We start from the raw sequence: 12,596 nt of genomic DNA, 5'->3' as shown, positions 1-12,596 counted from the left end.
GTTTTCTTTTACCTTTTCTAAGTGGGTGTATAAAGCGGTGAGTAGGTAGGTGTACGGGCTGGATATTGGTAAAGGATTCTACGAGTTTATGGTGGTGCTAAAGAAATGCTATAGGTCGAACGTGCTTGCTCGACGACTCACGATACAAATGCTGATTGCTGCGAACTCTACGCTCCGTTCTACGGCGTTGGTCAATTTACTTCCATTCCAAGAGAGTTGTACAAACAAAACCTCATTCACTCATTTAGTGTAAATTGTGGAAACACATACCGTAAAAGCTCCATTGCTCAAATACAAAAGACACAACGTGTCGGTTCGGTTCCATCGTTAATGTAAAACATGCTTTCTTAATATGTTATTACCGAGAAATAACCGCGATGCCATCCCGATCAGGGTTATTGGAGCAAATAGATTGAATACGACCCCGTCCGTGCGTCCTTCAGAAATGGGGTCAAAGCTTCTGCTTCGGTTTGCGTCGTTTGAAGCGCAAACTGCAAAACAGAAGAAGCAACCACATTAAAGCGTCCACCACACAACATCAAACGGTCCACTCCCGGTGGCCACTAGTGGGAGACGTCTGTGTATGCTTTTTTTATCTTCTTTAGAAATTTAGCAACAGACACACAAAACGAAAAGCGGAGAGATAAGGTTATAATACCAAAAAAAAAACACCCTGTAGAAATCTTCAACTCCAGTCACGTTCCTTAAACACAGCTTCTCGCCGGGGAGTCCTTGCACAAAACGGGGCAGAAGGGCCGAACAGGTATTTTGGGAAGAGAAAATTCGGTTTCGACCAAAGCCGTGCCCCGAAATCCCCGGACATCGGATGAAGACATCTCGTCTCAAAACGATGTTCGTGCTCGAGGAAGCACACGAGATTTTCAAACGGCTACGGGACATAGGAGGGATTTACGAGACTGTATAACGGTCGTCTGAGGCTTGTGTCGCGTTCGCATTTTCTATAAAGGTAAATAAATTATCGATCGATCGGTGAACTTTCCAGGGGCTGAGGTAGCTCGTCAGGATTGTAATGCGTGGGGCGTATCAATTATAGTTATTGCCCTGGTTTTAGATTGACATCAAGTCCGGATTGCGTGTGTGGTTCTCCACGCATCAGTTCACCACTATTGATTGTGGCAACTTAAGGGATCCTCGATTAGGAGATGTCGTTTAGGTTGGTGTTCCTTTGAGACCTTTTCAAAGCTTGTAAGATTTAGTAGATTGGTTCACGATCCTTTGTATTTGCTGTCTAGTTCGACACTTAGGACCTTAGCAGTAAGAACTTCAGCAATTATTATAGTTCAAACTATTCCAAGGTGTATATACTAAAACAGTATGTTTCGGCTACTGAAGGTAAGCCTGTAAGCGGCTAGATGTAATACAATAATAAACAATAATATAACTCCTTCATTGGGATCTACAATGGGGAGAGTCAGGACACTTCAGAGAGTAACATTGTTGTTATATTCTATCGAGACATTTACGTGAAAATCCGGAAATTATAACTCATCATGTTCAGGTTCTATTACATTGTTAGTGCTATTTCTAGAACAAAACTATAAAATCTCGTTTAAAGGCTCTCTGTTACGACCAAAATTTGGCTGTGCACAATAACCTCATTTGCCCTCTTATAATAGAATCAATTTAATTGAAACGATATTAGCATCCGAACATAATCCTGACCATATTTCTCACTCAATGCCCTATTTATGTTCCGTTTCACCCCCAAATAAACATTCTCCACACAGTACCAACCCATGTGACAGGTCTAACGCAAACCAGCAGCCTCCAGAGAGGTGCAGTGTGGCATAGGGAAGTGATAATTATTCGACTGCACCATTCACCGTGTGCAGTATACCGTTTCTTTTTGATCATACCCACATCCCACATTGCCAAAACGGTGTTATTAGGTCTAGCGGAGGGTATTCACCAATTGCACCACAGACATAGCACCGAGCACCCCGAGGTGATACCGTGGAACCTGCTGAAGTTATCGCAATAATTGGATAGAATTATTTTCCATACGGTGACCAACAACGCGCGTTCGGGTCTCGATGGCTGTGATGATAAATCGATGCCACGATTTGGAGCACCGGACACACAGACTCCGCAACGATGCGTCATCTCTGGAATGGATCATAATTAGCGCGGACCGTAATTGCACGTTGAGAGGGATTTAATCGGCGCAAGGCTCCCCGAAAACCCGTGTTATCTCTGGTGTGTGTGCTTGTGTTTGTGCTTGTTCCTCTCCCGAAACACCCGAACAGTGTGAACAGTGTGTTCTGGGTTAGGACCAAACTGTTTAATAATTTCACATCAAACGATTTGTACATGGGGACTACTCGTGTACACCGGAGCGTACCTTTGCTGGTTGAAATGGATGAATTTCTCCAAACGCACACAATCAATCAAAAGCACCCAGAATCGGATATATATTAATATTTTACGTCAGTAGATATCCCTGGCACTTGTCTGAAATCTCTATCTAGAATCGCTACAACTCCCTACAACACAACACATGTGTCTATCAGCTGGTTTATCAAATTATATCGTTACCTGTAGTGTATTGTTGTTGTCGCGTGTGATATAAATATCAATTTCATCATCCATCTGCCGTTAACGTGTGCGGCGTTCTTTTAGGACTGTGTCCTTTTTTTGTCTTTTTGGTTCCGTTACCCTCATAACTCATCGCAAGTACCACGGTCCCAGGGCTGAAGTTGAGCAGTAGAAAGGATCATTTTTTACACCTTTTTTTTCTTCGCCAAGAATGCTTGAAAGTGTCTGAAAAATAGATGATCCTGAAGAGATGCCGAGTAGAGAGTAAAGACAGGAAACACAACACGCTCTCGGAGAAAGTTTTTGCACACAAACAACACCATGATTTATCCGTGGGTCCCATGCATTCAACAATCCTTACATTTCATACCAAAAGCGCACACAAAAAAGTGACCCATCGGTAGTATAAACTGCCACCGTACTGGCAGGACACGAATGATCCCCTGTCAGAAAGTTTACCTATTTGTTCGGCGGCAAATAACTGCCATATTGGGTTGCCATTCATTTTTGGGGCTCTCCTCTCTCAGTTTTTTTTTTGGGGCGAAGGTCCACCGAAGGTAAGGTGTGTCGTCCAGACTGGGGTCGTAAGAATTTGCGCGGAAAACACTTGGAAATTCCGGTTGGATCCCCGAGTGTCTAGGGGAATTCATTCGTTCATTCTAAAAATGATGATATACGTTTCACTGTTCTTGCACGTTAGTCGGGAAAACAGTGGACACAGCAGAACTCACTGTCATGGAGACGCACAATATCGAAGGTTCTTGCGCGTTAGGACACTACTGTTGCAAAAAGTTGTTGCAATCGGAAAATTATGATAAGTTTGGTAAGTTCACTTCTAGACCACTCTGTCGCCAATCTCATCCCTGCGATGTCTCTTTGTTCTTAATGGAGTTTGCTACAAAAACAATCAACTTAAAACAGGACAGACCATGTCAGACAGTCCGTTTTTAACGGAAAACTTTATCCGATCCCTGTCGTAAAGAGGGGATATGAAACTGTCCTAAAATAAGACATTATGATGGGCAGACAGACTGTCCTTGGACTTGCTTTTTAAACGTTGTTTTGCCGTGTCTGCAAAAAAGCAATCCTTTGTTATGTTTCTTTAGTATCCTTTTAGTGTCTACTGCTTAAGAACTCCAACTCCCATCTGATTTGAATGATTCAATCCCTATAGGAAAATCTTTTCCCGGTGAAGAAATTTAATTATTTTAACACATATCTCACATAAAATAAATAGCCTACACTCTATTTACTTTCAAAACTACACTTTACATGCATTCCCATTTCAATTAAATGTACCACCCTCTTTTGCGGATGCTGATTGGCCTTCCTGTGTGCTTACCGAGCAAGGATATTGATTGATCAATCAGTAGCGCCTTTTTTGTGTTGCTTCTATCTCTCCCTTCTCCACCCAAAACAACTCCGGAACAAATCCTTCAATCGATCGACCTTTTGAGTAGCCTGTGTGCATGCAAAGTAAAAATAATCCAGGAAGTTAGCCCTTTTCCCTTGAAGGCCGATCAATCGTTGTCCCAGCCATTTCTTTTACTACTTCTAGCCTGCAAAGTGCATGCCAGAGAGAGCGAGAGCGACCAGGAGTGAAGGAGAGTTCTCGTTTTATTCCACATTCCACTTGATTTGATTGCATGCCACTGGCCCGTGGATGCAGTAGCAAGGACCATTAAAGGACCTCACCGTACCAGAGGTTTTTGGAGACTAGCATGAACCACCACCACTCGGCTGGCTCCGTATCTTGTATTTGTCCAGCACGGGGAAAAGAAAAAAAAAACGGTACACTCACCGAATCCCCGCCCGCATTCAGGGCCGGTGTGTGCTTCATCATACTGCCAACACTTCCACCGGCAAGGGCCGTTTCGTGCCCTGTCGGATTGATTAAATGGGTGGATATTGGGTAATAAATTTAGCTGATTTCTTGCACCCCGAGAGCGTTCCTCTGCGGAGGCTGAATGTTGCGTGTACCGCTGGACATGCGAGATGTGTTTGCCGTGTGTACGCGTGGTCATCCACAAATCCATTTGCAAACACACACAACACATACAGAGAGGACATGACGTATGGCATGACTCACGCAAATGGAACGCGGCACCGTCCGTCCGTTCGCTTCTGTGTTTTTATGGACCGCAACACACACACGGAAGGCAGACGTTTTGCACCTTTTCTTTTGGGAGAGAGTGGGGAATGGTATAAAATCTGAAGCAACGGATCGATCGGTTACATACAGCACCGATTAGATACACGCCCATGTTATTAGAGCTTGTATGAATTTAATTTACTCGTGCAATCCTTCGATTGGCTGCGATGGGTTAGGAGGTGTAGGAGCCCATTGTATCTATTTTATTAACCTAAATTTATTACGAATCGTTAGCTCTTTAGTCATCTTTCCCAGGGAAGTTAGTTAGGAAGAATTCAATTTAAACTTTCATTCTACTTATATTTGAAATTGCAAAACCCTACGCACTATTATTATAAGTGTACATAAGCATTTGAATTCCTATGTGCCAGTTGTTTTATTGTTCAGTTGTGCAAAATCATTATTACGATGAAAAAGATTCCAAGTTACTGTCTGACATTGTAAACAATCTAAGATGTTTTGAAGACGATACATACATTTTGTACACACAATCATCTCCAGCGCGCCTCTCCCCAGCTTAAACTCATTTGTCTATGCTGTGTACCCTGCCTCCTTCCCCCCAACACTGGTAAATCTTCCTGCTTAGTGTCGTCCCAATTTCGTAAAATGCAAAAATGTCTATACATTAGCCTATAAATAAAAAATGCTATCCAACCCCTTTTGTTTCCTTTCCACCCCCGGTTCAGTCGGCATCCCCGTCGTCCTCCTTTCGTATGGTAAAATCGTTCAAATCCTCCTGCCTGCCCAGCAGCAGTGACTTTTCGTTCGCTAAATGCAGCACGGCGTAGAAGGCGAGCGATTTGGAGATGTTTTCGCTCATCGTTTTGCTGAGCAGCTGGGGCACCTTCCGGTAGAGCGCGCTGAAGGTGATTCTCGTCTCCTCGGGCTGGGTTGGCGGGGGCATCGTGACGTCCGGTTGCTGGGAGGCTGCTGGTTGCTGGGTCGGCGGCGGTCCTACCTCCGCCTGCACGTGCGAGCTGATCACGCGCCAGCAGTTGTACTTCAGTTGCTTCATGTCGATCACCTTGGCCGTCTTGGCGTACGCTATGTTGATCTTGTGGACCTGGAAAGGTGTTAAGTGGCATTGGGTGGTTTGTAGTAGTGATGGGAAACATGAGGTTTTCGTAGGAATCGGCTTCCGGCTAGCACCGAAGTTTTCTGAAATCGAAACCGGATAGTTGGTCCGGAATCAGCATCCGGATTCGATCCCAGAATCGGCTCCGGAATCGGAATCGGAATCGGCTCCAGAATTAATTCCGGATTCGGCTCTAGAATTAATTCCGGATTTGCCTCCAGAATTTATTCCGGATTCGGCTACAGAATCGGATTTGGTTCCAAAATCGACTCAGGAATCGAAATCGGCTCTCGAATTGAAATTGGCTCCTAAATTAGAATCGGCTTCCAAACGGAGTCACTAATAACTAATTCTAATTCTGGAGTCAAATATGATTCCGTTATCGGGGCAAATTGCGATTCCGGAGCCGGTTCTGATCGCGGAATTGATTCCAGAGCCGACTCAGGAATCGGCTCCGCAGTCAACTTCGGAATTGGCTCCGGAATCAACTCTGGAATCGGCTCCGGAATCGACTTCGGAATCGGCTCCGGAATTGATTTCGAACACGGAATCGGAATCGGGTAGGTCCGATTCCGAGCTCCTACTACTAGTTTATAGAATCGAAGGTAAGGCCTCGCCTTCCTACCTTATCCGGTGCACCCAGGAACTCGGTAGAGATTGCCTCGAGCCCGACGGTCGCATTCATCGTTTTGTCCTTTTCGTGCTGCTCCTCCGCCGGTCCACCGTTGTCGTGGTCCATCTGGCTAAAGCCACCATCGTCATGGTTCATCATCATGTCATTATCACCGCCATCGTTCTAAATGAAGGCAGAGGAGGAAGGGTTAATTTAAACTCCATTTCGGTACCAAAAACCCCAACACTCATCTTACCGTGTCATTGCTGCAGGAAATCTGATCGTCTCCACCGTCACAGTTGTACTCCTCCGACGGTGCGTGGTTCGGGGCCCCGTAGTCCGGCATGCTAAGCCCCCGGGCGTACTTGTATAGATCGAACCGCTTCGGATCGATCTTGTAATCGGTGGGCAGCTTCAGCTTTTTCGACTCCCACTTCTTGCACACCAAACTCTTCAGATGCGTGATGCCCCTGATCGGCCGGTTGGGGTTGTACTCCTGGAACAGAGTCTCCGTCACGCTCAGCACATCGTCCAGCGTGTCCGGTTCGAACGTTTTCTTACGCCGTCCCACCGCTCGTCCCTTCGCCGTGGTCGATGACGTTTGCGAGGCCGTATCGCTGGGCGGCGGGGCCATCGTCGAGCGGGGTCGCATCGAGCGCTTGAACTTCCAGTGCGCCGGACCGGCCCAAAACTGCGAAATGTTGTCGAGCGGCCGGTACGAGTACTCCAGATGCGAGCTGGTCGTATCGAGCGGCCGCATATCCTCGATCACCACCGTTTTGCGCATCAGCCCCTTGCACTGTTCCAGCGCCAGCTCGTCATCCTCCGCAAAGTCGTCGTTGCCGTCGATGTCCTTCGCATCGTAGTCAAGTATGAACGCGTCACCGGACGGTACCGGTTCCACCTCCGCGTTGATGTCAAAGTGTACGTCCAGCGCGGACCGGTTCAGCAGCGCCGCGCTGTGATCGCGTGCCTCCACATCGTCCATGTGCGCGTCGAGCGAGGTCCGGTTGGTGCGCGCGTCCTCCTCGTCCTCGTCGGCCTCGGCCGGTGCATCCGTGATGAGGTAGCCGGACCGTAGCGTGCGCAGCAGATTGTTCGGCCCGAGGGGCAAAAAGCGCATCGTGCTGCACTCCAGCCCCTCGTACGCTTCCGGCACGCCGTCCAGATCGAGCTCGGGCGATGGCGCCGGATCCCAGAACGCGTAGTCCATGCCGAGCCGCAGCTCCGACTGCTTCGTCGGCACGATGTTCTGCATCAACCGGCTCGAGCTGTTCACGTCACCGACGACCGAGTTCAGCTTGGCGAAGAACGGATCCATGAACGGGTTCGTGTCCAGCGGACCGTTGATCGAGTCTTTCGATTTCGTGATCGTGCTGACCACCTTGCGGGTGCGCTTCTTCCTCGCCTTCGGCTGCTGGGTGACGGTCTGCTCGTTCTCCTTGTTGCCGCCCCCTTCGCCACCCTCGGCCATCGACTGGTCGCCCGCATTGCCTTCGCCTCCTGCCTCCTCGTCGTCCTGGTCGGCGGCATTGTTGTTCATGGCGCGGGCCGTTTGACGCGTCAGCTCCGAGCACATGCGCATGACGTCCGTGTGCACGGAGTCGACCCGCAGCCCGTACACCTTGGTCGATGCTTCCAGCGTGGAACCGGCTACCTGGAAGTTCTGCAGCGATTTCGAATGCCGGGACATGAGCGTCGCGAAGCTGTCGATGATCGTGAGCGACCAGGCATTTTCTTTGCTCATTTTCTGCAAACAGAGAGACATTAACACACGTTAATACACGGCACATTTACACTGACTTGCGCATGCGCGCGCCGCTTCTCACATTGTCCGAGTACAGCTTCAAACACATCTTAATGTTTTCATTTTCCTCCACGGCGCTTGTGGATTCGTTGAGCGTAACCTCCGAACGTCTGCTTCTTCGTTCGGCTTCATCGTCGTTTGCGGCCTAAAAATGTGAAACGGGTTTAATGCGTTTTGTAAACACACAGCGATGTGCGATAAAAAAAACAGACGCCACCCTCCCGGGCCGTGTTTACCTCCCGGACAACAACAGACTGCGGTGTGCGGAACAGACGCGACGCGTCCGATTTACGGAGCGGTGTGCTGGTGAACGAACTCATGGGGGGATTGGTTGAACTAAACGCTTATACTTTTCAACGATGGAAATATTCCTAGCTAATGCATCAATTACTATTACAAATAACCGACAATTACGGGCACTGCGCCGCTTCCTGTTGCTCTGTGGGATGTAAACAAACGCGCGACGCTCTCGGTTTGGCGTGCTTGACATAAATGGCGGTTGGGAAAATTGAACGCAGTGTGGCCAGATTATTTTGGCGGTTTTCGGTAGGCGCACTGTTGAGAACGCAACCATTTAAATTTAATCAATTATTTTAACGATCAATTTCTTTTTACCCTACTAGCATAGAGAATGAAAAAAAAAAGTGTGCGTCTTTTAAAAATAATGTGTGAGGTTTGAAGTAAGATTGTGTGAAGCTATGAATTGAAATGTGCGTTTAATTTGCAATAAAAGTGATAAAATATTTATAAACCAAGTTTGATGTGTTAAAGTTTTTCTTTTGATTCGGGTGCACCAAGTCCGTGTAAAGAGAAGCGCACAGCACGCTAAGAAAGACACGAGCGGGAGGGGGATTCAGTCCAGCGCAGAGCAGCTCGTTGGAATCAAGTGGGGTACCAATTCATCGCAACGCAAGGCGAAAGAAACGGAAAGGAAGGGGTATAAGAAAAATACAATGAAACAGCGCGAGCGAGCGTTCTTTTCAGTGAGAGCGCCTCGTGCATTTGAAAGGCATGCAATAGAGCGCATTCTTTCCGTGGTAACGCTCCATCCGCCATTTTTAATTTTTATCCCAAAACAACGGACTTCGGATCCGATCTTGGGCTGGACCCCTACCGTGTGTTTCTACTTACCCTTCGCCTGAAAATTTCATTCTCTTTGTCGGTCGGGTAGCCGGTCTCGTAGTACAGTCATCAACTCGTACGACTTAACAACATGCCCGTCATGGGTTCAATCCCCAAACAGACCGCGCCGCCATACGTAGGACTGACTATCCTGCTATGGGGGGGAATCAATTAGTCACTGAAAGCCAAGCCCACAAGTGGGTACAGGCAGGCCTTGACCGACATCGGTTGTTGAGCCAAAGAAGAAGAAGTCTGACGGGTAAGCTTTAACCGCCGACAGCGAGATTCAAATTGAAATTTAAATGATTTTCTTTGACGAGCAATTCTCGGAATCCACGCAACTGACATTTTCTACTTATTATGAACATTACATTTTAACGGATAAAATTAAAAGTGCCAGCCAAACAAACGTGCATCAGCGCGATAAGTAACAAATGAGGTTAGCAATTCTTGAAACAGCATCCCAAGCGTCACAGATTAAGCTTAAACGACTGAAAAATCAAAGATCTGTGATTTTCGGTAGGATAAATGGAAAATCGGTAGTTTTAGGAGGCTTATTTCTGAATCGGTAGGCATATGAAAAATCGGTAGGAATTAAATCGGTTTTTCTGGTCACTTTGATTGAACGGCTGTCATCGCGCAACGCAAACGCATTACGTGACGTGAGCGCCCTCTGTTGCGGAAACAAACCCCCCGGTGTGCTGTCAGTTTTGTGTTGGTTGTTTCTGTTGATACGCGTACGCTGAATAATAATGTGGCAAATTGGACGAAATAAATGTATTAAATAGTGTAAAATTAGTTCAGTGCTGTTTTTAAACATTATTTAAAGGCTTTTGTATTCGGTTTACATGGATAATACGTGGAATTCCGTTCCAGCAGCTCAAGCCAGTCCCTTGTTGTGCGATCTGGTGCGATATGGTGCACAGGGGTGTCAAACCTTTTGTTTGGTAAATTTAAATAGGCAAAATCGGTTTAAATAAACAAAACCAAAACAAGAAAATTAACTTAAATTAATAATCTCGTTTGTGAAAAGGTATAAAAACGACTATTTTAGCATGCTCCATTATTTGTTTTTTTCATTTGGGATATATTTCAACCTTACTTAAATTTTCAGTTATTGTTCTTGTGATTTAAAAATTATTCGTTTTACCTAGAGAACAATGCAAATGCTTACCATGTGACTCAATTCCTGCAACAAAGGAGTGAATGCCTGCGTATGTTCTTTTTGGATTCTTTGCCTTCAAAGCCTACTATTACTTTTGGCGATTTCACTACCCTACAAGCCCGTTCATACTGGGTGTGAAACGGTGCTGCCGCATTTTGGTAAATCAACCTAGTCATCGTTAATCACATCGTGTGCTCTGTAGCGATAAAACTTGTTCTTCCATTTCTGTAAAATGGCGAGACTTGGCCCACTCTTAGTCCAGTAAGTGACGAAGAAATTCAAGTTAAATAGTGACAGTTTGATTATGTTTAATCAAACACTGAATCTATATTTGAAATCGTGTATCGTGTAAGCAGAAAGTACCCAGCAAGTACTGTTGCCGAGTTGTTATATAAGGTAACAACGCCTGAATTCCTTCCGATACTACTTAAATTTTTGTATGCAAATTTTACGCCTCGTACGATTTCACTAATGCTTCCCCCCCCCCCCCCCCCCCTCTATAATCTTCTTTTTCGTTTTAGGTAAGTCTGGTTCATGTAATTACACACCTTTTTCCAAGTTCCGGACCGGTGCGCCCTGGTGCAGGAGGTGGTATGTTTTAGTGATGGGTGAAGTTAGCAAAAATCCGGAGTCGACTCCAATTCGACTCCGATTCGACTCCAATAATTTTGGAATCGACTCCGGAAGGCAGGTCTGCCCAGCATTATCTGGAGTTGTTCTGAATCGGCCGGAACCTTCTGATAGTCGTGCGAAGTCGTCTGTAGTCGTTCGGAGTCGTCCGGAATCGGTTGGAGTCAGCTGGTGTCCTCCGGAATCGGTAGGAGTCGAAGTCTTCCGGGGTCGGCCTTCGAAACAAAGGCCTGTATACGAAGTGCACGCACAAAGTGAAGGTAAAAAATACGGTATGAAATATCTAATCATAAGCACATTATACCCGACGGCTCCTGTTTACTCCGACCGCCTCCGATTCCGGTCGACTCCAATCGACTCTGGACGACTCCGAATGACTCCGACTCTGGTCGACTACGGCCGACTTTAGCCGACTCCTGACGACTCCGAACGACTCTGGATGACTCGGGACGACTCCGGACGACTCTGGACGACTTCAACTCCAAACGACTCCAAACGACTCCAAACGATTCCAAACGACTCCGAACAACTCTAAACGATTCTGAACGACTTCGGACGACTCTGGACGTCTCTGGACGACTCCGACTCCGGGCGGCACTAGTGGTTCAGATTTTAACGGAGTCGGAATCCGACTAACAATATCCGAAGTCGGATCGTAGTCGTGGATGCGCTCCAAAGAGCACATCACCAGTATGTTTCGTTTCATCAAAAAGTGTTACCAGCGTGCAACGAAACGCACATCACACGTGTCTTAACCACATTCAACATAGCGTAGTAATTTAATCTCTTCCTCTTCGGCGAGTTCTCTTTCAACAGAGAGAGGTGGTTCAATTTTTCCCATATTTCATAGTTCTTGCAAAAGGAGAGGAGGGAGTAGCGCAACCGAGTACACAACATACTGCTAATTACAATGTCGAAATGTTGTTACAAATATCCGGCACACGTGGTGCACACAAATTTGTCAGGGGGTTTCTTTGTTGTCCTCCCCATTGCTTGAATACACCGATACAATCGGACTCGCCCGAAACGGCACAACTCAGCGGTGGAAGGAATTCCGACAGCGGTGTAGATACTTTCGTGGGGAATTTCGCACCATTTCGAGATGCGAGACATGGTGGGGTTGGTGTTGGTGGTATGTCTTCTGGTACGCTCCAGTAGACTGCATTTCTCAGTGCTTGCAGCAGCGTTCCTAACCGGCACCAAACAACAGCTTGATTGTTGGAGGGAAAAGTTTGCCGCATTAAAAATTCATTATTTTTTACATCACCCGAGAAAGTAAAGGGTGTGTGTGTGTGCGCCCGCTTGGGATGCAGCAGCACTCAATGTCGGGTACCAACAGGTGTACCACGGTGCTGTATTCTGTGTCCGGAAACTTTCCTGCTTGCAAAGGGGAAGAAAATAGCACTCGTTCACTTCGCGAAGGTGTGCTGTCAGGACACAAACACACCCTAGAAGGTAAAACTTTTCCGTTTTGCT

At 46.7% G+C, this 12,596-nt stretch overlaps 2 protein-coding genes across 2 annotated transcripts in view; one reads left to right on the top strand and one right to left on the bottom strand.

Moving 5' to 3' along the window:
• LOC120955139 (uncharacterized) overlaps positions 1–12,596 on the top strand; it is a 438,811-nt gene that overhangs the window by 181,902 nt on the left and 244,313 nt on the right. The gene's annotated exons all lie outside the window — the stretch shown is intronic.
• Positions 5,060–8,843, bottom strand: LOC120955140 (condensin complex subunit 2). Its single transcript, XM_040375678.2, has 5 exons — positions 8,440–8,843; positions 8,226–8,348; positions 6,653–8,146; positions 6,409–6,579; positions 5,060–5,771 (listed from the first exon to the last, which is right to left on the bottom strand). The coding sequence occupies exons 1-5, from the start codon at positions 8,521–8,523 to the stop codon at positions 5,391–5,393; spliced, it is 2,253 nt and encodes a 750-aa protein (XP_040231612.2). The 5' UTR covers positions 8,524–8,843; the 3' UTR covers positions 5,060–5,390.

Source organism: Anopheles coluzzii, chromosome 3 (genome assembly GCF_943734685.1).
Source record: "Anopheles coluzzii chromosome 3, AcolN3, whole genome shotgun sequence".
Lineage (NCBI taxonomy): Eukaryota > Metazoa > Arthropoda > Insecta > Diptera > Culicidae > Anopheles > Anopheles coluzzii.
Note: the sequence above shows the minus strand (reverse complement) of the source record. Positions and strands in the feature narration are given on the sequence as shown.

Excerpts from the sequence above, each read along its gene's own strand:
- LOC120955140 (XM_040375678.2), bottom strand. The coding sequence starts at position 8,523 with ATGAGTTCGTTCACCAGCACACCGCTCCGTAAATCGGACGCGTCGCGT. Across the intron at positions 8,147-8,225 it reads TGAAGCTGTACTCGGACAAT|AAAATGAGCAAAGAAAATGC; the intron begins GTGAGAAGCGGC and ends CTCTGTTTGCAG. Across the intron at positions 5,772-6,408 it reads TCCTGGGTGCACCGGATAAG|GTCCACAAGATCAACATAGC; the intron begins GTAGGAAGGCGA and ends ACACCTTTCCAG.